Below are 24,895 nucleotides of genomic sequence, written 5' to 3' on the forward strand. Positions count from 1 at the left end.
CTTTCTTAGGCCTCTGAGGTCCTTCAGAGAAAAGGAGTCAATATTGGCTCCAGATTCTGTGCCCCTTGATGTGGCCTCTGATTTTGGTGAGGGTCCTTCTTCTGCATCATCGTCATCATCCTCCACCTTCCGATCGGTCTTGTCTTTACACTTTCCACCTCTTGTATTAGCTGCAACAGCCATGGTTTGGGGCCTATTGTCTGATTCAGCTGCTAGCCTGGAGCCTGGGATGTTAGCTGCAGCCTGGGTCACTGGGATAGTAACCAACTTATCTCCCTGTTCCCTTTCTGCTATCTGCTGCTCCACAGTATCTAGCAGAGTACGGTAAACAAACGCCAAGGCCCAGCTCACTACAGTAATCCTTTCTTCCTTAGTATTACCATGGCACTTCTCCCTCAAATACTTTGCCACCTCGACTGGATTCTGAATTTGATCAGATGGAAAGTCCCAGTCTATAGGATCAGAAAATTCCTTTAAAGTGTGGCCCATATCCTCCCATTTCCCACTCCAGTCAAGATTTTTCCTGCTTTGTTTTACTCCTGAATCAGGAGTCTCTCTAACCCCTCTAGAAATCTCAGCTTTCATTTTATATACACTCCAGACAGTATAGACAAGGCTTAATAAATTAAATGCCAGAAAGATGGTTTCTTTCAAACTCAGGGGAAAGTCAGTATTTTCTAATAGAGATGTCAACAATTTGTAGGAGAAGAAGGAAGACAAAGGCTGAAAAGCCCCTTCCTCTTCTTCTCCCCAAACAAACTGAGTACACAACCATGACAACAATCCATACATTCCTGAAATAAAGTCCAGCACTGTTATCCGACACATCATCACACATAAGGCCAGCACAATGATTATTCTGGTTAGTGCCCCCCGCTTACAAAAGCTACTTATTAGGGACAACATCAGAGCTATTTTGGGGTAAGGAAATAACCCTAGGGACCACAAAGGTATTAAAACTTCAAAAGCCCCTAGGGACCAGAAAAACCGGCAAGCTTCCACTCCAAATGACATTATGAATCACCAATATGCCCACAAAACAACCAAAACCAAAATATTATTGTTATAGGTTTTTTTTCCACTGTTTTTGGCCTCCGTTTCCCGGCCAATGCACCAAAAAATTTATTGTCCTGGTTTAGGACAAATTAGGGGAAATCTCCAAGAGGGAGCCCCCCAGAACAAAACAAACCTCCAACCACCCCTCCCCCAACACCGGGTTCGGGAAGGAATTTCTCGGAGGAGCAAAGTGGAAAACAAAACCTATTTATTTACAAGTAACAAAAAAAAACACTCCCCAACACAAGAAAAGAAAAGGGACCAGACTGTGTTGTGGAGGGCGCCGAATCTTCTCTAGCAGGCTTCGGGTATCCTGGAGCTCGCAGGTCCGATCCGGAGCCGGTCCAGTATCTTGGGGGAGGGTAAGAAAGAGAGAGAGAGAACAAAAGAAAAAGAAAAAAACAGCGCAAAAGCAAAAAAAGCAAGCAAGCAAGCAAGCAAGCAAGCAAGCAGCAGCTAGCCAAAGCCAAGCAGCAAAAGCAAAAAGCCAAAAAGTGCCTGGTCACACCCCCCCCCCCCCCTCCTCCTCTCTTCCCCATCCCGCCACAGCCAGACTGCCGGGGGGGGGGGGGGTGGGGGAAAAGGCACAGCTGCCAGACATAACACACGATATTGGGATAAAGGCTGTCACCCCACGACACCACCCTAAGTCAGATCACGCTTTTCTCAGTCTCCTTCCAGCGCAATCTTACTCAGGTGGCTGAGAATCGATGGAGTTTTTTATGACATTGACTTTTTTGAGTTGCGATTGAGCAGTTTTGGGGTAAAATTGAGCTGTTTTCAGTGGGATTTGAGTGGTTTTGAGGTGACAGATCCATCCCTCGTAGATTTTGGAGTGCAAAAAGATGGAGAAAGAAGAAATATTAAGGCCAAACCAAAATTTGAAGCCTCCATGTGTGTTCCCAGCATGGATCACAGGGAATGTGAGTGACCAGGGCTGTGCCCACAGTGCCTCCTCCAGTGGGGGATGGAGCTGGAGCAGCGCACGAAGCTCTGCCCGCACTCGGGGCACTCACAGGGCTTCCCTTAGTGGTGCCTCCGTTGGTGTTGGGTCAAGTTAGAGCTCTGTGAGAAGCTCTTCCCACACTGGGGACACTCGTAGGGCCTCTCCCCAGTGTGGATGCGCCGGTGCCTGACGAGGTGGGAGTTGTACTTGAATCCCTTCCCACACTCAGGGCATTGGAAGGGCCTCTCCTCTGTGTGAATCCAATAGTGCTGGAGGAGATGGGTGCTGGTCCGAAACCTCTTCCTGCATTTATCACACTCGTAGGGCCTCTCCCCTGTGTGGATACGCTGGTGGGCGATGAGTTGGGCCTTCCGCCTGAATCCCTTCCCACACTCAGGGCACTGGAAGGGTCTCTCCTCTGTGTGAGTCTGAAAGTGGCGGAAGAGATGGGCGCGGGTCTGAAACCTCTTCCTGCATTTGTCACACTCGAAGAGCCTCTCCCCAGTGTGGATGCGCCGGTGAATGACAAGGGTGGAGTTCTTCTTGAATCTCTTCCTACACTCAGGGCATTGGAAGGGCCTCTCTCCTGTGTGAATGCGATAGTGGAGGACGAGATCAGAACTGGTCCGACACCTCTTCCTGCATTTATCACACTTGTAGGGCCTCTCCCCAGTGTGGATACGCTGGTGGACGATGAGGCTGGAGTTCTCCCTGAATCCCTTCCCACACTCAGGGCACTGGAAGGGCCTCTCCTCTGTGTGAGTCTGAAAGTGGCGGAAGAGATGGGCGCGGGTCTGAAACCTCTTCCTGCATTTGTCACACTCGAAGGGCCTCTCCCCTGTGTGGCTCCTCTGGTGATTGTTCAGGCCGGAGCTCTGATTGAAGCGCATCCCACACACGGAACACTCGAAAGGCCTTTCCCCAGTGTGGATCCTCTGGTGCACGATCAGGCTGGAGCTCTCTGTGAAGCTCTTCCCACACTCCCCACACTCAAAGGGCCTCTCTCCAGTGTGGATCCTCTGGTGCGTGATTAGTACAGAGTTCCACCTGAAGCTCTTCCCACACTGCCCACACTCAAAGGGCCTCTCCCCAGTGTGAATCCTCTGGTGCACGATCAGTTCAGAGTTCCACCTGAAGCTCTTCCCACACTCCCCGCACGTGTGGGGCTTCTCCCCATCACGGAGCCCCTCACGGAGCACCAGCTCCGAGCTCTGCCTCCGTCTCCGGCCGCCTTCCCGGCCCAGGCCGGCTCTTTCCCCCTCACATCCCCGCCGGCTGCGTTTGCAGCCCCTCCTCGAGCGGCATCTCCGCGCCTTTTCCTCCCCGTTGCCTTCCTGCGCCGTGGAGCCGCTCAAAACGGCCTCTTCCACCAGCTCCTGCCGCGGGCATTTGTCCTCCCTGCTCTCCATGCTCCGCTCCTGCTCTGGGGGAGGAAGGACAAGGACACCATGGGATTTGCCTCCGTGCCACAGCCGAGGGCAACGAGATCCCCCCAGGCCGTCCCCGGCAGGACGGCACCGCCACCCCCCGACGTCCCCCCGAGGGGCCTTTTCCGCTCAGCCTTGGACTTCTTCATTCTCCAAACATCCCCCCAAAAACCCAACCCAGGGATCCCCCGGGATATCAGGGCCGGGCTCCCGTCCCTGCTCACCGGCGCGTTCCGGGGGCGATGATCCCACAGGCGGGGGCTGCGAATTCAGGCTGGGCTCCAGACCGCGTGGATCCGTCCGCTCAGCCTCGATCCGCCTTTGTCCCTCCTCTTCCTCTTCCTCCCGCTCCTCCTCTTCAGCCCAACCTCCCCCCTGCTCCTCCCCCCGACCCCGCCTCTTCCTCATCGTTCATCCCTGCCCTTCCCTCCCTCCTCCTCCTCCCCCAGCAGCAGCCGCACTCTCCGTGCCCCGTTCCCGCAGCCCTCGCAGCCGCGGCAGGAGCGCGGATGGAGCCGGGACAGGTCGGGATGGGCAGCGCGGGGCTCTCGGCTGCTCCAGCCGCTGCGGGAGGGGTGAACCCGGCCCGGGCCAAAGGAGAGGCGAACTGGGCAAACTGGGGGCTGCACATCCAAACTGGGCCTTGCTGGGGACCCTGCCTGGCCACTGCCAGCCCTTGGGGCTCCTCTCGGCACATCCGCCAGGGGGAAACGCACACAGGGCTGGGGGATCCCAGCAGTGGCAGCGCTGCCAGGGACGGGGCTGCGCTGATATCGTACTGGGAGTGACTGGGGCTGTACTGGTTCTGTACTGACATCATACTGGGAGTGACTGGGGCTGTACTGGTTCTGTACTGACATCATACTGGGGTCGTACTGGGAGTGACTGGGGCTGTACTGGTTCTGTACTGACATCATACTGGGAGTGACGGGGCCTGTACTGGTTCTGTACTGACATCATACTGGGGTCGTACTGGGAGTGACTGGGGCTGTACTGGTTCTGTACTGACATCATACTGGGGTCGTACTGGGAGTGCCTGGGGTGCACTGGTTCTGTACTGACATCATACTGGGAGTGACTGGGGCTGTACTGGTTCTGTACTGACATCATACTGGGAGTGACGGGGGCTGTACTGGTTCTATACTGACATCATACCGGGGTCGTACTGGGAGTGCCTGGGGTGCACTGGTTCTGTACTGACATCATACTGGGAGTGACTGGGGCTGTACTGGTTCTGTACTGACATCATACCGGGGTCGTACATGGAATTACTGGGACTGTACTGGCTTTGCACTGACACCACGCTGGGATGACACTGGGATTGTAGTGAGTTTGTACAGACATCATTCCAGATCACACTGCGTTCCCAGGGCAGATTGTGATCGCACTCATGGGGGCTGGGATCATACTGGGATCATACTGGGAGTGGCTACAATCATACTGGGATTAGAGTGGCTGTGATTGGACCCTCAATGGGGGCTTCTGGGAGCTACCAGGCCCATGCTGGGAGCCAACTGGGGACTGAATTAGAGGAACTGGGAGCAACTGGGGTAAAAGTGGGGGCAAGTGAACCACGCTGAGGTGACTGGGAGTGCCTGGCAATGACTGCCAGAATGTTCAGGGCAAGTGGGATATACTGGGAGGGTCGGAGACCATGCAGGTGGTGATTGGCACCAAACTGGGACTGACTGGGAAGGTGTTGGGGGAACTGGGAACACGCTGGGGGCGAGTGGGAGTGACCGGGCCATTGCTGGGAGAGACTGGGATCACACTGGGAGTGCCTGGGACTATGCCAGGGACAACTGGGAGAACGGAGAACACACTGGATGAAAGTGGGAGGAACTGGGAGCAACTGGGACCACGCTGGGAGAAAATTGCATCATCATGGGGAATCACTGGGAGGGAGTGACCTCGTCTGGGAGTGACTGGGATCAGGCAGGGAGGCAGGGGAAGTGACCAGGATGATACTGGGAGTGCACAGGCCCATACTGGGAATGACCAGGCCATTACTGGGATTGCCCAGGAAACTGGAATCGCACGGGGGAGCAACTGGGTTCATACTGGGAGCAGCCACTGCAGACCCCGGATGTCTCCCCGAGGGCCATTTGCGGCTCGGCTTTGGGGCCCTGCCAGCTGCAAACATCCCCCCGAAACAAACCCCAAACCCAGGCACCCCCCGGGATATTTGGGCCGCGCTCCCCCTCCCCAGGAAACTGCGGGATGTGGGGCGATGCTTCTGGGGCTGTGGCACTTTGAGGGAGCGCCTGGGGCACGAGATGCTCCCTCTCCTCTTCTGCTGTGGCAGCTGCTCGGACTCTTCCTCCCTCCCTCCTCTTCCTCCCCCGATCCCGGTGGCCGAACCGTGAGGGGAAATGGGGCAGGGAAAGGGCGGGAACCGTGAGGGGAAAGGGGGCAGGGAAAGGGCGGGAACCGTGAGGGAAAGGGGCAGGGAAAGGGCGGGAACCGTGAGGGGAAAGGGGCGGGCTCAGGCCAAGGGCGGCAACTGAGGGGACACTCTGGGAGGCGGCACTGTGCAAACAGAACTGCAACGGACTGAACATGAACGGGAGAGAAATCAGTAACTCTGAGAGTTTTATTTGCTATAAAATACATCCCACACACCCAGCCCCACACAATCCCCGCCCCACCACTCTAATTGAGATCCCACTACTGTAAATCACCTCCCAACCCCATGTCAGCCTGGCGGCTGTAGAATCGAGGAAAATTTGTATGGCATGGAGTTTTTCTCAGGAGGGATTGAGCATTCTTGGGCAAGAGTGAGCTGCTTTCACTGGGATTTGAGTAGTTTTGCAGTGAAAGATTCATCTCTCTTGGCTTTTGAAGTGCAAAGAGATCGAGAAGAGAAAAAAATTAAGGTGAAATTAAAAGGAGAAGCAGCCAGGTGTGTTGCCAGCATGGATCACAGGGAATGTGAGTGACCAGGGCTGTGCCCACAGTGCCTCCTCCAGTGGGGGATGGAGCTGGAGCAGCGCACGAAGCTCTGCCCGCACTCGAGGCACTCACAGGGCTTCCCTTAGTGAAGCCTCCGTTGGTGTTGGGTCAAGTTAGAGCTGTGTGAGAAGCTCTTCCCACACTGGGGACACTCGTAGGGCCTCTCCCCAGTGTGGATGCGCCGGTGGGTGACGAGGTAGGAATTCTGCCTGAATCCCTTCCCACAGTCGGGGCACTGGAATGGTCTCTCCTCTGTGTGAGTCTGATAATGCTCGAGGAGATGGCCGCTGGTCCGAAACCTCTTCCTGCATTTATCACACTCGTAGGGCCTCTCCCCAGTGTGGATGCGCCGGTGAGCGATGAGGTTGGAGTTGTGCCTGAATCCCTTCCCACACTCAGGGCACTGGAAGGGTCTCTCCTCTGTGTGAGTCTGAAAGTGGCAGAAGAGATCGGCGCGGGTCTGAAACCTCTTCCTGCATTTGTCACACTCGAAGGGCCTCTCCCCTGTGTGGCTCCTCTGGTGCTTGTTCCGGGCGGACCTGTAGCTGAAGCGCATCCCACAAACGGAACACTCGAAAGGCCTTTCCCCAGTGTGGATCCTCTGGTGCACGATCAGGTTGGAGCTCACTGTGAAGGTCTTCCCACACTCCCCACACTCAAAGGGCCTCTCCCCAGTGTGGATCCTCTGGTGCCTGATCAAATGGAAGTTCCTACTGAAGCTGTCCCCACACTCCCCACACACGTAGGGCCGTTCCCCAGTGTGGGTCCTCTGGTGCCTGATGAGCTGCGACCTCCATCGGAAGCTCTGCCCACACTCCCCACACTCGTGGCGCTTCTCCCGAAGGTGGGACCTCTGGTGCTTGACCAGGCTGGAGTTCTGGGTAAAGCTCTTCCCACACGCCCCACACTCGTTAGACTTCACCCGAATGTGGGACCTCTGGTGCTGGATCAGGTTGCATTTCCTAGTGAAGCTCTTCCCACACTCCCCACACTCAAGGGGCCCATCCCCACTATGGGTCCTCTGGTGCGTGATCGGATTGTTGCGCTGGTTGAAGCTCTTCCCACACTCTCCACACTCAAAGGGCTTCTCCCCAGTGTGGATCCTCTGGTGCTTGATCAGGATGGAGTTCTTCCTGAAGCTCTTCCCACACTCCTCACACTCAAAGGGCCTTTCCCCAGTGTGAATCCTCTGGTGCACGATCAGTTCGCAGTTCCACCTGAAGCTCTTCCCACACTCCCCGCACGTGTGGGGCTTCTCCCCATCACGGAGCTGCTCACGGAGCACCAGCTCCGACCTCTGCCTCCGTCTCCGGCCGCCTTCCCGCCCCAGGCCGGCTCTTTCCCCCTCACATCCCCGCCGGCTGCGTTTGCAGCCCCTCCTCGTGCGGCATCTCCGCGCCTTTTCCTCCCCGTTGCCTTCCTGCGCCGTGGAGCCGCTCAAAACGGCCTCTTCCACCAGCTCCTGCCGCGGGCATTTGTCCTCCATGCTCTCCGCTCCTGCTCTGGGGGAGGAAGGACAAGGACACCATGGGATTTGCCTCCGTGCCACAGCCGAGGGCAACGAGATCCCCCCAGGCCGTCCCCGGCAGGACGGCACCGCCACCCCCCGATGTCCCCCCGAGGGGCCCTTTCCGCTCAGCCTTGGACTTCTTCATTCTCCAAACATCCCCCCAAAAACCCAACCCAGGCACCCCCCGGGATATCAGGGCCGGGCTCCCGTCCCTGCTCACCGGCGCGATGCGGGGGGAGATGATCCCACAGGCGGGGGCTGCGAATTCAGGCCGGGCTCCACATCGTGGATCCGTCCGTTCAGCCTCGATCCGCCTTTGTCCCTCCTCTTCCTCTTCCTCCCGCTCCTCCTCTTCCATCCCCCCTCCCGCTCCTCAGCGTTATCTCCGCCTGCTTCTCCTCTTCCATCCCGCCCCTTCCATCCCTTCTCCTCTTTCTCCTCCCAACCCCGCCTTCTTCCGCTCCTTCCATCGCTGCTCTCTCTCCGCCTTCATCCCTCCCCTTCTTTCTTCCTTAGTCCTGCTCCTCTCCCCCAACCGGCTGGAACCGTGAGGGGAAAGTGGGCAGGGAAATGGCGGAACCGTGAGGGGAAAAGGGGGCAGGGAAAGGGCGGGAACCGTGAGGGGAAAGGGGGCAGGGAAATGGCGGAACCATGAGGGTAAAAGGGGGCAGGGAAAGGGCGGAACCGTGAGGGTAAAAGGGGGCAGGGAAAGGGCGGGAACCGTGAGGGGAAAGGGGGCTGGGAAATGGCGGAACCGTGAGGGGAAAAGGGGACAGGGAAAGGGCGGGCAACGTCAGGGGAAAGGGGCGGGCTCAGGCCAAGGGCGGCAACTCTGAGGGGACAATCTGGGAGGCGGCACTGTGCAAACAGAACTGTAAGTGACTGAACATGAACGGGAGAGAAATCAGTAACTCTGAGAGTTTTATTTCGTATCAAATACATCCCACACACCCAGCCCAAGATAATCCCCATCCAACCACCCTAACTGAGGTCACGCTTCTCCCAGTCTCCTCCCAGCCCAGTCTTACTCAGGTGGCTGAGAATCGAGTGAGTTTTTTAAGACATTGACTTTTTTGAGTTGCGATTGAGCAGTTTTGTTGTAAGATCGAGATGTATTATGTGGGATTTGAGTGGTTTTGAGGTGACAGATCCATCCCTCGTAGATTCTGGAGTGCAAAGAGATGGAGAAAGAAGAAATATTAAGGCCAAACTAAAATTTGAAGCCTCCATGTCTGTTCCCAGCATGGATCACAGAGAATGTGAGTGACCAGGGCTGTGCCCACAGTGCCTCCTCCAGTGGGGGATGGAGCTGGAGCAGCGCACGAAGCTCTGCCCGCACTCGGGGCACTCACAGGGCTTCCCTTAGTGGTGGCTCCGTTGGTGTGTGTTCAAGTGAGAGCTCTGTGAGAAGCTCTTCCCACACTGGGGACACTCGTAGGGCCTCTCCCCAGTGTGGATGCGCCGGTGCCTGATGAGGGTGGAGTTCTGCCTGAATCCCTTCCCACAGTCAGGGCACTGGAAGGGTCTCTCCTCTGTGTGAGTCTGAAAGTGGCAGAAGAGATGGGCGCGGGTCTGAAACCTCTTCCTGCATTTGTCACACTCAAAGGGCCTCTCCCCAGTGTGGATGCGCTGGTGGGCGATGAGGTGGGAGTTGCGCTTGAATCCCTTCGCACAGTCAGGGCATTGGAAGGGCCTCTCCTCTGTGTGAGTCTGATAGTGCCGGAGGAGATGGCCGCTGGTCCGAAACCTCTTCCTGCATTTATCGCACTCGTAGGGCCTCTCCCCAGTGTGGATGCGCCGGTGAGCGATGAGGTGGGACTTCTGCCTGAATCCCTTCCCACAGTCGGGGCACTGGAAGGGTCTCTCCTCTGTGTGAGTCTGAAAGTGGCGGAAGAGATCGGCGCGGGTCCGAAACCTCTTCCTGCATTTGTCACACTCGAAGGGCCTCTCCCCTGTGTGGCTCCTTTGGTGCTTGTTCCGGGCGGACCTGTACCTGAAGCGCATCCCACACACGGAACACTCGAAAGGCCTTTCCCCAGTGTGGATCCTCTGGTGCACGATCAGGTTGGAGCTCACTATGAAGCTCCTCCCACACTCCCCACACACGTAGGGCCGTTCCCCAGTCTGGGTCCTCTGGTGCGTGATGATATTATGGCGCTGGTTGAAGCTCTTCCCACACTGCCCACACTCGTAGGGCCTCTCCCCAGTGTGAATCCTCTGGTGCTCGATCAGTTCGCAGTTCCACCTGAAGCTCTTCCCACACTCCCCGCACGTGTGGGGCTTCTCCCCATCACGGAGCTGCTCACGGAGCACCAGCTCCGAGCTCTGCCTCCGTCTCCGGCCGCCTTCCCGGCCCAGGCCGGCTCTTTCCCCCTCACATCCCCGCCGGCTGCGTTTGCAGCCCCTCCTCGAGCGGCATCTCCGCGCCTTTTCCTCCCCGTTGCCTTCCTGCGCCGTGGAGCCGCTCAAAACGGCCTCTGCCACCAGCTCCTGCCGCGGGCATTTGTCCTCCCTGCTCTCCATGCTCCGCTCCCGCTCTGGGGGAGGAAGGACAAGGACACGATGGCATTTGCCTCCGTGCCACAGCCGAGGGCAACGAGATCCCCCCAGGCCGTCCCCGGCAGGACGGCACCGCCACCCCCCGATGTCCCCCCGAGGGGCCTTTTCCGCTCAGCCTTGGACTTCTTCATTCTCCAAACATCCCCCCAAAAACCCAACCCAGGCACCCCCCGGGATATCAGGGCCGGGCTCCCGTCCCTGCTCACCGGCGCGTTCCGGGGGCGATGATCCCACAAGCGGGGGCTGCGAATTCAGGCCGGGCTCCAGACCGCTTGGATCCGTCCGCTCAGCCTCGATCCGCCTTTGTCCCTCCTCTTCCTCTTCCTCCCGCTCCTCCTCTTCCATCCCCCCGCCCTCTCCTCAGCGTTATCTCCGCCTCCTTCTCCTCTTCCATCCCGCCCCTTCCATCCCTTCTCCTCCTCCTGCTCCCTAACCCCCCCTTCTTCTCCTCCTTCCATCGCTGCGCTCTCTCCGCCTTCATCCCTGCTCTTCCATCTCCCCCAGCCCTGCTCCTCTCCCCGTACCGGCTGGAACCGTGAGGGGAAAGGGGGCAGGGAAAGGGCGGGAACCGTGAGGGGAAAGGGGCGGGCTCAGGCCAAGGGCGGCAACTCTGAGGGGACTCTCTGGGAGGCGGCACTCTGCAAACAGAACTGCAAGCAACTGAACATGAACGTGAAAGAAAGTTGTACGTCTCAGACTTTTATTTGCTGTCAAATACATCATTCTCTGCCAGCCCATAACAATCCACATCCGTGAGGTTGAGCAGCGCACGAAGCTCTGCCCGCACTCGGGGCACTCACAGGTCATCCCTTCGTGGTGCTTCCATTGGTGTCGAGTCAAGTTAGAGCTCTGTGAGAAGCTCTTCCCACACTGGGGACACTCGTAGGGCCTCTCCCCAGTGTGGATGCGCCGGTGGGTGACGAGGTTGCCGTTACGCTTGAATCCCTTCCAACACTCAGGGCATTGGAAGGGTCTCTCCTCTCTGTGACTCCAATAGTGCCTGAGGAGATGGGTGCTGGTCCGAAACCTCTTCCTGCATTTATCACACTCATAGGGCCTCTCCCCAGTGTGGATCCTCTGGTGCTCGATCAGTTCGCAGTTCCACCTGAAGCTCTTCCCACACTCCCCACACGTGTGTGGCTTCTCCCCTCACGGAGCTGCTCTCGGAGCACCAGATCCAAGTCCCACTGTTCCCGGTTTTTGGGGTCCCAAATTCCCCCAAACTCCCCCAAATTTTGGGGTCCCAGTGTCCATTTTTGGGGTGCCCGTGCCCGTTTTTGGGGTCCCAAGTTTCCCCAATTTCTCACAAATTTTGGGTTCCCTGTGTCCATTTTTGGGCTCCCTGTGTCCATTTTTGGGCTCCGTCCATTCCCGAATTTGGGGTCCCAAATTCCCCCAAATTTCAGGATCCCAGTGCCCATTTTTGGGGTGTCCCGTGCCCGTTTTCGGGGTGTCCCGTACCCTGCTCCAGCGCCAGCCCCAGCGTGACCCGCCCGGTTCTGCGGTGGCTCCAAAGATCGCGATCTTCATCCCCGGTGCCGTGAACCGGACCGAACCGAACCGAACCGGACTGAACTGAACCGGATCGAACCGGACCGAACTGACTCGGATCGAACGGGACCGAACTGAACCGGATCGAACCGGGAACAGGATCGAGATCGGGATCTGGGATCGGGATTTGGGATCGGGAGCGAGACTCGAACCGGGACCGCGATCGGGACCGGAACCGAGACTGAAACCGGGATTCGGGATCGGGATCGGGATCGGCACCGGGAGCTCCGCGATGGCTCCGAGGGGTTTGGGGAGGGAACTGGGAGGGACTGGAAGGGACTGGGAGGGACTGGGAGGGACTGGGAAGGAATGGGCGGGACTGGGAGGGAACTGGGAGGGACTGGGAGGGACGGGGAGGGACGGGGAGGGACTGGGAGGGAATGGGAGGGAACTGAGAGGAACTGGGAGGGACTGGGAGAGACTGGGAGGGAACTGGGAGAGACTGGGCGGGGCTGGGAGGGACTGGGCGGAACTGGGAGGAACTGGGAGGGACTGGGAGGGACTCGGAGGGACTGGGAGGGAACTGGGAGGGAATGGGAGGGACTGGGAGGGACTGGGAGGAACTGGGAGGGACTGGGAGGGACTGGGAGGGAATGGGAGGGACTGGGAGGGAATGGGAGGGACTGGGAGGAACTGGGAGGGACTGGGAGGGACTGGGAGGGAACTGGGAGGGAACCGGGAGGGACTGGGAGGGAACTGGGCGGGGCGGGGCGGGACGGCCTCAGCTCGCTCGGTTCCGGTGCAGCCGTCCCTGTCGGGATGGTCCCGGTCCATATTTGATCTCAGTCCATATTTGATCCCAGGCTATATTTGAGCCCAGTCCAAAATTGATCCCAGTCCGGATTTGATCCCAGTCTAAATAATCACAGTCCAGTTTATCCCAGTCTGTAGGATCCCAGTCCATATTTTACCCCAGTCCCTATTTGATCCCAGTCCAGTTTATCCCAGTCTGTATGGTCCCAATCCATAAGATTCCCAGTCCATATTTGATCCCAGTCCATATTTTACCCCAGTTCCTATTTGATCCCAGTCCATATTTGATCCAAATCTATTTAATTGCACTCCCTAATTGATCCCAGTCCATATCTGATTCCAAACCATATTTAATCCCAGTCCATATTTGATCCCAGTCCATATTTGATCCCAGTCCATATTTGATCCCAGTCCAAATGATCCCAGCCCCTATTTCATCCCAGTCTGTATTTGATCCCAGGCTATATTTGATCCCAGTCCAAAGTTGATCCCAGTCTGTATTTTATCCCAGTCCGTATTTTATCCCAGTCCGATTTATCCCAGTCCATATTTTACCCCAGTCTCTATTTGATCCCAGTCCAGTTTATCCCAGTCTGTGTGATCCCAATCCATAAGATTCCCAGTCCATATTTTATTGCAGTCTAAATAATCTCAGTCCAGTTTATCCCAGTCTGCACAATCCCAGTCCATATTTGATCCCAGTCCATATTTTACCCCAGTTCCATATTTGATCCCAGTCCTGATTTGATCCCAATCCATATTTTACCCCAGTTCCTATTTGATCCCTGTCCATATTTGATCCAAATCTATTTAATCCCACTCCCTAATTGATCCCAGTCCATATTTGATTCCAAACCATATTTAATCCCAGTCCATATTTAATACCAATTCATATTTAATCCCAGTCATATTTAATCCCAGTCCATATTTGATCCCAGTCCCTAATTGATCCCACTCCATATTTAATCCCAGTCCTTATCGCCCTCCACACATTCCAAAAGTCTGGAATTCCAGCTCCCAGCCAGGAAAAGATGTTCCCGACCTTGAAGACAAACGGAGCAAAATCCTACAGAGACATTTCCCTGCCAGCCCTCAGGACTTCAGCTCCTGGGACTGGAAATTAAAATAATAATTGGGAAATAAAATAATTAATATTCAGGGGAGGGTCGGTGGGGACAGAGGGGTCAATTAAATCAGGGCAGGAGTCAATTAAATCAGGCAAGGGGTCAATTAAATCAGATCAGAGGTCAATTAAATCAGGCAAGTGGTCAATTAAATCAGGCAATGGGTCAATTAAATCAGGCAAGGGGTCAATTAAATCAGGTAATGTATCAATTAAATCAGGCAAGGGAAAATTAAATCAGGGCAGAGGTCAATTAAATCAGGCAATGGGTCAATTAAATCAGGGCAGGAGTCAATTAAAACAGGCAAGGGGTCAATTAAATCAGATCAGGGGTCAATTAAATCAGGTAATGTATCAATTAAATCAGGTAATGGGTCAATTAAATCAGGCAAGTGGTCAATTAAATGAGGGCAGGGGTCAATTAAATCAGGATATGGGTCAATTAAATCAGGCAATGGATCAATTAAATCAGGGGAGGAGTCAATTAAATCAGGGCAGGGGTCAATTAAAATCAGGATAGGGGTCAATTAAATCAGGCAATGGGTCAATTAAATCAGGGGAGGGGTCAATTAAATCAAGCAATGGGACAATTAAATCAGGCAAGGGAAAATTAAATCAGGGCAGAGGTCAATTAAATCAGGCAATGGATCAATTAAATCAGGCAAGGGGTCATCTAAATCAGGCAAGGGAAAATTAAATCAGGGCAGAGGTCAATTAAATCAGGCAAGGGGTCAATTAAATCAGGTAATGTATCAATTAAATCAGGCAAGTGGTCAATTAAATCAGGCAATGGGAAATTTAAATCAGGAAATGGGTCAATTAAATCAGGCAAGGGTAAATTAAATCAAGGGAGGGGTCAATTAAATCAGGCAATGGGTCAATTAAATCAGGGGAGGGGTCAATTAAATCAGGGCAGGGGTCAATTAAATCAGGCAAGGGGTCAATTAAATCGGGCAATGTGAAATTTAAATCAGGAAATGGGTCAATTAAATCAGGCAAGGGTAAGTTAAATCAAGGGAGGGGTCAATTAAATCAGGCAATGGGTCAATTAAATCAGGATAGGGGTCAATTAAATCAGGCAATGGGTCAATTAAATCAGGGGAGGGGTCAATTAAATCAGGGGAGGGGTCAATTAAATCAAGGGAGGGGTCAATTAAATCAGGCAATGGGCCAATTAAATCAGGCAAGGGGTCAATTAAATCAGGGGAGGGGTCAATTAAATCAAGGGAGGGGTCAATTAAATCAGGCAATGGGTCAATTAAATCAGGCAAGGGTAAATTAAATCAGGGGAGGGGTCAATTAAATCAGGGCAGAGGTCAATTAAATCAGGCAAGGGTAAATTAAATCAAGGGAGGGGTCAATAAAATCAGGCAATGGGTCAATTAAATCAGGGCAGGGGTCAATAAAATCAGGCAATGGGTCAATTAAATCAGGCAATGGGTCAATTAAATCAGGGCAGGGTCTCTGGTGGTCCCAGGATCAAGGGAGACACTGAGAGAGAAACAGAGCAGGCAAAGAGAGGCAGGAGAGAAAAAGGGACACAAACACAATGAGCTCAGCAGGCGGCACTGTGCAAACAGAACTGCAACGGACTGAACATGGACAGGAGAGAAATCAGTAACTCTGAGAGTTTTATTTGCTATCAAATACATCCCACACACCCAGCTCCACACAATCCCCACCCCACCACACTAATTGAGATCCCACTACTCTAAACCACAGGCTGGCTGTAGAATCGAGGAAAATTTGTATGGCATGGAGTTTTTCTCAGGAGGGATTCATCATTCTGGGGCAAGAGTGAGCTGTTTTCATTGGGATTTGAGTAGTTTTGCAGTGAAAGATTCATCTCTCTTGGCTTTTGGAGTGCAAAGAGAACGAGAAGAGAAAAAAATTCAGGTGAAATTAAAAGGAAAAGCAGCCAGGTGTGTTCCCAGCATGGATCACAGGGAATGTGAGTGACCAGGGCTGTGCCCACAGTGCCTCCTCCAGTGGGGGATGGAGCTGGAGCAGCGCACGAAGCTCTGCCCGCACTCGGGACACTCACAGGGCTTCCCTTAGTGGTGTCTACGTTGGTGTTGGGTCAAGTGAGAGCTCTGTGAGAAGCTCTTCCCACACTGGGGACACTCGTAGGGCCTCTCCCCAGTGTGGATGCGCTGGTGGGCGATGAGGTTGGAGTTCTGCCTGAATCCCTTCCCACAGTCAGGGCACTGGAAGGGTCTCTCCTCTGTGTGAGTCTGAAAGTGGCGGAAGAGATGGGCGCGGGTCTGAAACCTCTTCCTGCATTTGTCACACTCAAAAGGCCTCTCCCCTGTGTGGCTCCTCTGGTGCATGTTCCGGGCGGAGCTGTAGCTGAAGCGCATCCCACACTCGGAACACTCGAAAGGCCTCTGGCCAGTGTGGATCCTCTGGTGCAGGATCAGGTGGGAGTTCCTCCTGAAGCTCTTCCCACACTCCCCGCACTTGTAGGACCGTTCCCCATTGTGTGTCCTTTGGTGCCTGATCAGGTCCGACCTCCCTCGGAAGCTCTGCCCACACTCCCCACACTCGTAGGGCCTCTCCCCAGTGTGGATCCTCTGGTGCTGGATCAGGCTGGAGCTCACTGTGAAGCTCTTCCCACACTCCCCACACACGTAGGGCCTCTCCCCAGTGTGGGTCCTCTGGTGCCTGATCAGGTCCGACCTCCATCGGAAGCTGTGCCCACACTCCGTACACTCGTGGCGCTTCTCCCGAAGGTGGGACCTCTGGTGCTTGACCAGGCTGGAGTTCTGGGTAAAGCTCTTCCCACACTCCCCACACTCGTAGGGCACCTCCCCAGGATGGGTCCTCTGGTGCCTGAGAAGATTGCAGCGCTGGCTGAAGCACTTCCCACACTGCCCACACTCAAAGGGCCTCTCCCCAGTGTGAATCCTCTGGTGCTCGATCAGTTGGCACTTCCACCTGAAGCTCTTCCCACACTCCCCGCACGTGTGGGGCTTCTCCCCATCACGGAGCTGCTCACGGAGCACCAGCTCCGAGCTCTGCCTCCGTCTCCGGCCGCCTTCCCGGCCCAGGCCGGCTCTTTCCCCCTCACATCCCCGCCGGCTGCGTTTGCAGCCCCTCCTCGAGCGGCATCTCCGCGCCTTTTCCTCCCCGTTGCCTTCCTGCGCCGTGGAGCCGCTCAAAACGGCCTCTTCCACCAGCTCCTGCCGCGGGCATTTGTCCTCCCTGCTCTCCATGCTCCGCTCCTGCTCTGGGGGAGGAAGGACAAGGACACGATGGGATTTGCCTCCGTGCCACAGCCGAGGGCAACGAGATCCCCCCAGGCCGTCCCCGGCAGGACGGCACCGCCACGCCCCGATGTCCCCCCGAGGGGCCTTTTCCGCTCAGCCTTGGACTTCTTCATTCTCCAAACATCCCCCCAAAAACCCAACCCGGGGACCCCCCGGGATATCAGGGCCGGGCTCCCGTCCCTGCTCACCGGCGCGTTCCGGGGGCGATGATCCCACAGGTGGGGGCTGCGAATTCAGGCTGGGCTCCAGACCGCGTGGATCCCTCGGTTCAGCCTCGATCCGCCTTCGTCCCTCCTCTTCCTCTTCGTCCCGCTCCTCCTCTTCCATCCCCCCCTCCCGCTCCTCAGCGTTATCTCCGCCTCCTTCTCCTCTTCCATCCCGCCCCTTCCATCCCTTCTCCTCTTTCCCCTCCCCAACCCCGCCTTCTTCCCCTCCTTCCATCGCTGCTCTCTCTCCGCCTTCATACCTCCTCTTCCATCTCCCCCAGCCCTGCTCCTCTCCCCGAACCGGCTGGAACCGTGAGGGGAAAGGGGGCAGGGAAAGGGCGGAACCGCGAGGGGAAAGGGGGCAGGGAAAGGGCGGGAACCGTGAGGGGAAAGGGGGCAGGGAAAGGGCGGGAACCGTGAGGGGAAAGGGGGCAGGGAAAGGGCGGGAACCGTGAGGGGAAAGGGGCGGGCTCAGGCCAAGGGCGGCAACTCTGAGGGGACACTCTGGGAGGCGGCACTGTGCAAACAGAACTGCAACCGACTGAACATGTACGGGAGAGAAATCTGTAACTCTGAGAATTTTATTTTCTATCACATACATCCCACACACCCAGCCCAAGATAATCCCCATCCCACCACCCTAAGTGAGGTCACGCTTCTCTCAGTCTCCTTCCAGCTCAATCTTACTCAGGTGGTGGAGGAATTGAGTGAGTTTTCTATGACATTGACTTTTTTGAGTTGCAATTAAGCAGTTTTGTGATAAGATTGATCTGTTTTCAGTGGGATTTGAGTGGTTTTGAGGTGACAGATCCATCCCTCGTAGATTTTTGAGTGCAAAGAGATGGAGAAGGGAGAAATATTAAGGCCAAACCAAAATTTGAAGCCTCCATGTGTCTTCCCAGCAGGGATCACAGGGAATGTGAGTGACCAGGGCTGTGCCCACAGTGCCTCCTCCAGTGGGGGATGGAGCTGGAGCAGCGCACGAAGCTCTGCCCGCACTCGAGGCACTCACAGGGCTTCCCTTAGTGGTGCCTCCGTTGGTGTTGGGTCAAGTTAGAGCTCTGTGAGAAGCTCTTCCCACACTGGGGACACTCGTAGGGCCTCTCCCCAGTGTGGATGCGCCGGTGCCTGACGAGTTTGGAGTTGTGCCTGAATCCCTTCCCACAGTCGGGGCACTGGAATGGTCTCTCCTCTGTGTGAGTCTGATAGTGCTCGCGGAGAAGGCCGCTGGTCCGAAACCTCTTCCTGCATTTATCGCACTCGTAGGGCCTCTCCCCAGTGTGGATACGCTGGTGGGCGATGAGGGTGGACTTCTGCCGGAATCCCTTTCCACAGTCAGGGCACTGGAAGGGTCTCTCCTCTGTGTGAGTCTGAAAGTGGCGGAAGAGATGGCCGCGGGTCTGAAACCTCTTCCTGCATTTGTCACACTCAAAGGGCCTCTCCCCTGTGTGGCTCCTCTGGTGCTTCTTCTGGGCGGAGCTGTGGGTGAAGCGCATCCCACACTCGGAACACTCGAAAGGCCTCTCCCCAGTGTGGATCCTCTGGTGCACGATCAGGCTGGAGCTCACTGTGAAGCTCTTCCCACACTGCCCACACTCGTAGGGCCTCTCCCCAGTGTGGGTCCTCTGGTGCCTGATCAAATGGGAGTTCCTACTGAAGCTGTCCCCACACTCCCCACACACGTAGGGCCGTTCCCCAGTGTGGGACCTCTGGTGCCTGATCAGGAGCGACCTCCATCGGAAGCTGTGCCCACACTCCCCACACTCGTGGCGCTTCTCCCGAAGGTGGGACCTCTGGTGCTTGATCAGGCTGGAGCTCTGGGTGAAGCTCTTCCCACACTCCCCACATTCAAAGGGCCTCTCCCCTGTGTGGCTCCTCTGGTGCTTGTTCCGGGTGAAGCTGTAGCTGAAGCGCATCCCACACATGGAGCACTCGAAAGGCCTTTCCCCAGTGTGGATCCTCTGGTGCACGATCAGTCTGGAGCTCTCTGTGAAGCTCTTCCCACACTCCCCACACACGTAGGGCCTCTCCCCCGTGTGGGTCCTCTGGTGCCTGATCAGGTCCGACCTCCATCGGAAGCTCTGCCCACACTCCGTACACTCGTGGCGCTTCTCCCAAAGGTGGGACCTCTGGTGCTTGACCAGGCTGGAGTTCTGGGTAAAGCTCTTCCCACACTCCCCACACTCGTAGGGCACCTCCCCAGGATGGGTCCTCTGGTGCCTGACATGATTGCAGCGCTGGCTGAAGCTCTTCCCACACTGCCCACACTCAAAGGGCCTCTCCCCAGTGTGAATCCTCTGGTGCGTGATCAGATGGGCGTGCTGGCTGAAGCTCTTCCCACACTGCCCACACTCAAAGGGCCTCTCCCCAGTGTGAATCCTCTGGTGCTCGATCAGTTGGTACTTCCACCTGAAGCTCTTCCCACACTCCCCGCACGTGTGGGGCTTCTCCCCATCACGGAGCTGCTCACGGAGCACCAGCTCCGAGCTCTGCCTCCGTCTCCGGCCGCCTTCCCGGCCCAGGCCGGCTCTTTCCCCCTCACATCCCCGCCGGCTGCGTTTGCAGCCCCTCCTCGTGCGGCATCTCCGCGCCTTTTCCTCCCCGTTGCCTTCCTGCGCCGTGGAGCCGCTCAAAACGGCCTCTTCCACCAGCTCCTGCCGCGGGCATTTGTCCTCCCTGCTCTCCATGCTCCGCTCCCGCTCTGGGGGAGGAAGGACAAGGACACGATGGCATTTGCCTCCGTGCCACAGCCGAGGGCAACGAGATCCCCCCAGGCCGTCCCCGGCAGGACGGCACCGCCACCCCCCGATGTCCCCCCGAGGGGCCTTTTCCGCTCAGCCTTGGACTTCTTCATTCTCCAAACATCCCCCAAAAACCCAACCCAGGGATCCCCCGGGATATCAGGGCCGGGCTCCCGTCCCTGCTCACCGGCGGGATGCGGGGGGAGATGATCCCACAGGCGGGGGCTGCGAATTCAGGCTGTGCTCCAGACCGCGTGGATCCGTCCGCTCAGCCTCGATCCGCCTTTGTCCCTCCTCTTCCTCTTCGTCCCGCTCCTCCTCTTCCATCCCAACCCCCTGCTGCTCCCCCCGACCCCGCCTCTTCCTCATCGTTCATCCCTGCCCTTCCCTCCCTCCTCCTCCTCCCCCAGCAGCAGCCGCACTCTCCGTGCCCCGTTCCCGCAGCCCTCGCAGCCGCGGCAGGAGCGCGGATGGAGCCGGGACAGGTCGGGATGGGCAGCGCGGGGCTCTCGGCTGCTCCAGCCGCTGCGGGAGGGGTGAACCCGGCCCGGGCCAAAGGAGAGGCGAACTGGGCAAACTGGGGGCTGCACATCCAAACTGGGCCTTGCTGGGGACCCTGCCTGGCCACTGCCAGCCCTTGGGGCTCCTCTCGGCACATCCGCCGGGGGGGAACGCACACAGGGCTGGGGGATCCCAGCAGTGGCTGCGCTGCCAGGGACGGGGCTGCGCTGGGATCCTACTGGGAGTGACTGGGGCTGCACTGGTTCTGTACTGACATCATACTGGGAGTGACTGGGGCTGTACTGGTTCTGTACTGACATCATACTGGGGGTAACTGGGGCTGTACTGGCGTTGTACTGACGTCACACCAGGTTCGTACTGGGAGTGATTGGGACTGCACTGGTTCTGTACTGACATCATACTGGGGTCGTACTGGGAGTGACTGGGACTGCACTGGTTCTGTACTGACATCACACTGGGAGTGAGTGGGGCTGTACTGGCCTTGTACTGACATCAAACCGGGGTCGTACTGGGAGTGACTGGGGCTGCACTGGTTCTGTACTGACATCATACTGGGGTCGTACTGGGAGTGACTGGGACTGCACTGGTTCTGTACTGACATCATACCGGGGTCGTACATGGAATTACTGGGACTGTACTGGCTTTGCACTGACACCACGCTGGGATGACACTGGGATTGTAGTGAGTTTGTACAGACATCATTCCAGATCACACTGCGTTCCCAGGGCAGATTGTGATCGCACTCATGGGGGCTGGGATCATACTGGGATCATACTGGGAGTGGCTACAATCATACTGGGATTAGAGTGGCTGTGATTGGACCCTCAATGGGGGCTTCTGGGAGCTACCAGGCCCATGCTGGGAGCCAACTGGGGACTGAATTAGAGGAACTGGGAGCAACTGGGGTAAAAGTGGGGGCAAGTGAACCACGCTGAGGTGACTGGGAGTGCCTGGCAATGACTGCCAGAATGTTCAGGGCAACTGGGATATACTGGGAGGGTCGGAGACCATGCAGGTGGTGATTGGCACCAAACTGGGACTGACTGGGAAGGTGTTGGGGGAACTGGGAACACGCTGGGGGCGAGTGGGAGTGACCGAGCCATTGCTGGGAGAGACTGGGATCACACTGGGAGTGCCTGGGACTATGCCAGGGACAACTGGGAGAACGGAGAACACACTGGATGAAAGTGGGACGAACTGGGAGCAACTGGGACCATGCTGGGAGACAATTGCATCATCATGGGGAATCACTGGGAGGGAGTGACCTCGTCTGGGAGTGACTGGGATCAGGCAGGGAGGCAGGGGAAGTGACCAGGATGATACTGGGAGTGCACAGGCCCATACTGGGAATGACCAGGCCATTACTGGGATTGCCCAGGAAACTGGAATCGCACGGGGGAGCAACTGGGCTCATACTGGGAGCAGCCACTGCAGACCCCGGATGTCTCCCCGAGGGCCATTTGCGGCTCGGCTTTGGGGCCCTGCCAGCTGCAAACATCCCCCCGAAACAAACCCCAAACCCAGGCACCCCCCGGGATATTTGGGCCGTGCTCCCCCTCCCCAGGAACCAGCAGGATGTGGGGCGATGCTTCTGGGGCTGTGGCACTTTGAGGGAGCGCCTGGGGCACGAGATGCTCCCTCTCCTCTTCTGCTGTGGCAGCTGCTCGGACTCTTCCTCCCTCCATCCTCTTCCTCCCCCGATCCCGGTGGCTGAACCGTGAGGGGAAAGGGGGCAGGGAAAGGGCGGGAACCGTGAGGGGAAAGGGGGCAGGGAAAGGGCGGGAACCGTGAGGGGAAAGGGGGCAGGGAAAGGGCGGAACCGTGAGGGGAAAGGGGGCAGGGAAAGGGCGGGAACCGTGAGGGGAAAGGGGCGGGCTCAGGCCAAGGGCGGCAACTCTGAGGGGACACTCTGGGGGGCGGCACTGTGCAAACAGATCTGCAACGGACTGCACATGAACGGGAGAGAACTCAGTAAGTCTGAGAGTTTTATTTAGTATCAAATACATCCCACACACCCAGCCCAAGATAATCCCCATCCCACCACCCTAATTGAGATCACGCTTCTCCCAGTCTCCTTCCAGCCCAATCTTACTCAGGTGGCTGAGAATCGAGTGAGTTTTTTATGACATTGACATTTTTGAGTTGCAATTGAGCAGTTTTGTGGTAATATCGAGCAGTTTTCAGTGGGATTTGAGTGGTTTTGAGGTGACAGATCCATCCCTCGTAGATTCTGCAGTGCAAAGAGATGGAGAAAGAAGAAATATTAAAGCCAAACTAAAATTTGAAGCCTCCATGTCTGTTCCCAACCTGAGTCACAGAGAATGTGAGTGACCAGGGCTGTGCCCACAGTGCCTCCTCCAGTGGGGGATGGAGCTGGAGCAGCGCACGAAGCTCTGCCCGCACTCGGGGCACTCACAGGGCTTCCCTTAGTGGTGGCTCCGTTGGTGTCGGGTCAAGTGAGAGCTGCTGGAGAAGCTCTTCCCACACTGGGGACACTCGTAGGGCCTCTCCCCAGTGTGGAGGCGCCGGTGGATGACGAGGGTGGAGTTGTGCTTGAATCCCTTCCCACAGTCGGGGCAGCGGAAGGGCCTCTCCTTTGTATGAATCCGATAGTGCAGGAGGAGATCAGAGCTGGTCCGACACCTCTTCCTGCATTTATCACACTCGTAGGGCCTCTCCCCGGTGTGGATACGCTGGTGGGCGATGAGGTGGGACTTCTGCCTGAATCCCTTCCCACAGTCAGGGCATTGGAAGGGCCTCTCCTCTCTGTGAATCCAATAGTGCTTGAGGAGATGGGTGCTGGTCCGAAACCTCTTCCTGCATTTGTCACACTCGAAGGGCCTCTCCCCTGTGTGGCTCTTCTGGTGCTTGTTCCGGTAGGAGCTGTGGCTGAAGCGCATCCCACACTCGGAACACTCGAAAGGCTTTTCCCCAGTGTGGATCCTCTGGTGCAGCATCAGGTGAGAGCTCTTAATGAAGCTCTTCCCACATTCCCCACACTTGTAGGGCCGTTCCCCAGTGTGGGTCCTCTGGTGCCTGATGAGCTCCGACCTCCATCGGCAGCTCTGCCCACACTCCCCACACTCGTTAGACTTCACCCGAATGTGGGACCTCTGGTGCTGGATCAGGTTGCATTTCCTACTGAAGCTCTTCCCACACTCCCCACACTCAAGGGACCCATCTCCACTATGTGTCCTCTGGTGCGTGATCAGATTGTTGCGCTGGTTGAAGCTCTTCCCACAGTCCCCACACTCAAAGGGCTTCTCCCCGGTGTGGATCCTCTGGTGCTTGATCAGGATGGAGTTCTTCCTGAAGCTCTTCCCACACTCCTCACACTCAAAGGGCCGCTCCCCAGTGTGAATCCTCTGGTGCTCGATCAGTTGGCAGTTCCACCTGAAGCTCTTCCCACACTCCCCGCACGTGTGGGGCTTCTCCCCATCACGGAGCTGCTCACGGAGCACCAGCTCCGACCTCTGCCTCCGTCTCCGGCCGCCTTCCCGGCCCAGGCCGGCTCTTTCCCCCTCACATCCCCGCCGGCTGCGTTTGCAGCCCCTCCTCGTGCGGCATCTCCGCGCCTTTTCCTCCCCGTTGCCTTCCTGCGCCGTGGAGCCGCTCAAAACGGCCTCTTCCACCAGCTCCTGCCGCGGGCATTTGTCCTCCCTGCTCTCCATGCTCCGCTCCCGCTCTGGGGGAGGAAGGACAAGGACACCATGGGATTTGCCTCCGTGCCACAGCCGAGGGCAACGAGATCCCCCCAGGCCGTCCCCGGCAGGACGGCACCGCCACCCCCCGATGTCCCCCCGAGGGGCCTTTTCCGCTCAGCCTTGGACTTCTTCATTCTCCAAACATCCCCCCAAAAACCCAACCCAGGCACCCCCCGGGATATCAGGGCCGGGCTCCCGTCCCTGCTCACCGGCGCGATGCGGGGGGCGATGATCCCACAGGTGGGGGCTGCGAATTCAGCCTGGGCGACCGCGTGGATCCGTCCGCTCAGCCTCGATCCGCCTTTGTCCCTCCTCTTCCTCTTCCTCCCGCTCCTCCTTTTCCATCCCCCCTCCCGCTCCTCAGCGTTATCTCCGCCTCCTTCTCCTCTTCCATCCCTCCCCTTCCATCACTTCTCCTCCTCCTGCTCCCTAACCCCACCTTCTTCTCCTCCTTCCATCGCTGCGCTCTCTCCGCCTTCATCCCTCCTCTCCCATCTCCCCCAGCCCTGCTCCTCTCCCCTAACCGGCTGGAACCGTGAGGGGAAAGGGGGCAGGGAAAGGGCGGGAACCGTGAGG

The 24,895-nt window shown here is 57.0% G+C and overlaps 4 protein-coding genes across 4 annotated transcripts; all 4 read right to left on the bottom strand.

Annotated features, from left to right (window-relative positions):
- Positions 1–1,694: 1,694 nt before the first annotated feature.
- On the bottom strand, positions 1,695–24,657 carry LOC141728018 (uncharacterized). The gene is made up of 3 exons (XM_074534311.1): positions 24,529–24,657; positions 6,494–7,883; positions 1,695–3,120 (listed from the first exon to the last, which is right to left on the bottom strand). The coding sequence occupies exons 2-3, from the start codon at positions 7,865–7,867 to the stop codon at positions 2,083–2,085; spliced, it is 2,412 nt and encodes an 803-aa protein (XP_074390412.1). The 5' UTR covers positions 7,868–7,883; positions 24,529–24,657; the 3' UTR covers positions 1,695–2,082.
- On the bottom strand, positions 8,902–11,980 carry LOC141727974 (uncharacterized). Its single transcript, XM_074534262.1, has 3 exons — positions 11,912–11,980; positions 11,123–11,572; positions 8,902–10,552 (listed from the first exon to the last, which is right to left on the bottom strand). Exons 1-3 carry the CDS (start codon positions 11,978–11,980, stop codon positions 9,254–9,256), a joined length of 1,818 nt encoding a protein of 605 aa, XP_074390363.1. The 3' UTR covers positions 8,902–9,253.
- Positions 15,268–17,458, bottom strand: LOC141727998 (uncharacterized). Its single transcript, XM_074534294.1, has one exon. The coding sequence runs from the start codon at positions 17,090–17,092 to the stop codon at positions 15,932–15,934; it is 1,161 nt and encodes a 386-aa protein (XP_074390395.1). The 5' UTR covers positions 17,093–17,458; the 3' UTR covers positions 15,268–15,931.
- On the bottom strand, positions 17,911–24,341 carry LOC141728009 (uncharacterized). The gene is given in 2 exon segments (XM_074534305.1): positions 17,911–19,809; positions 23,049–24,341. Coding segments are annotated over 2 exon segments (2,787 nt in total). The 5' UTR covers positions 24,287–24,341; the 3' UTR covers positions 17,911–18,260.
- Positions 24,658–24,895: the final 238 nt, after the last annotated feature.

The sequence above is a fragment of the Zonotrichia albicollis genome, unplaced genomic scaffold (assembly GCF_047830755.1).
Source record: "Zonotrichia albicollis isolate bZonAlb1 unplaced genomic scaffold, bZonAlb1.hap1 Scaffold_73_unloc_1, whole genome shotgun sequence".
NCBI lineage: Eukaryota > Metazoa > Chordata > Aves > Passeriformes > Passerellidae > Zonotrichia > Zonotrichia albicollis.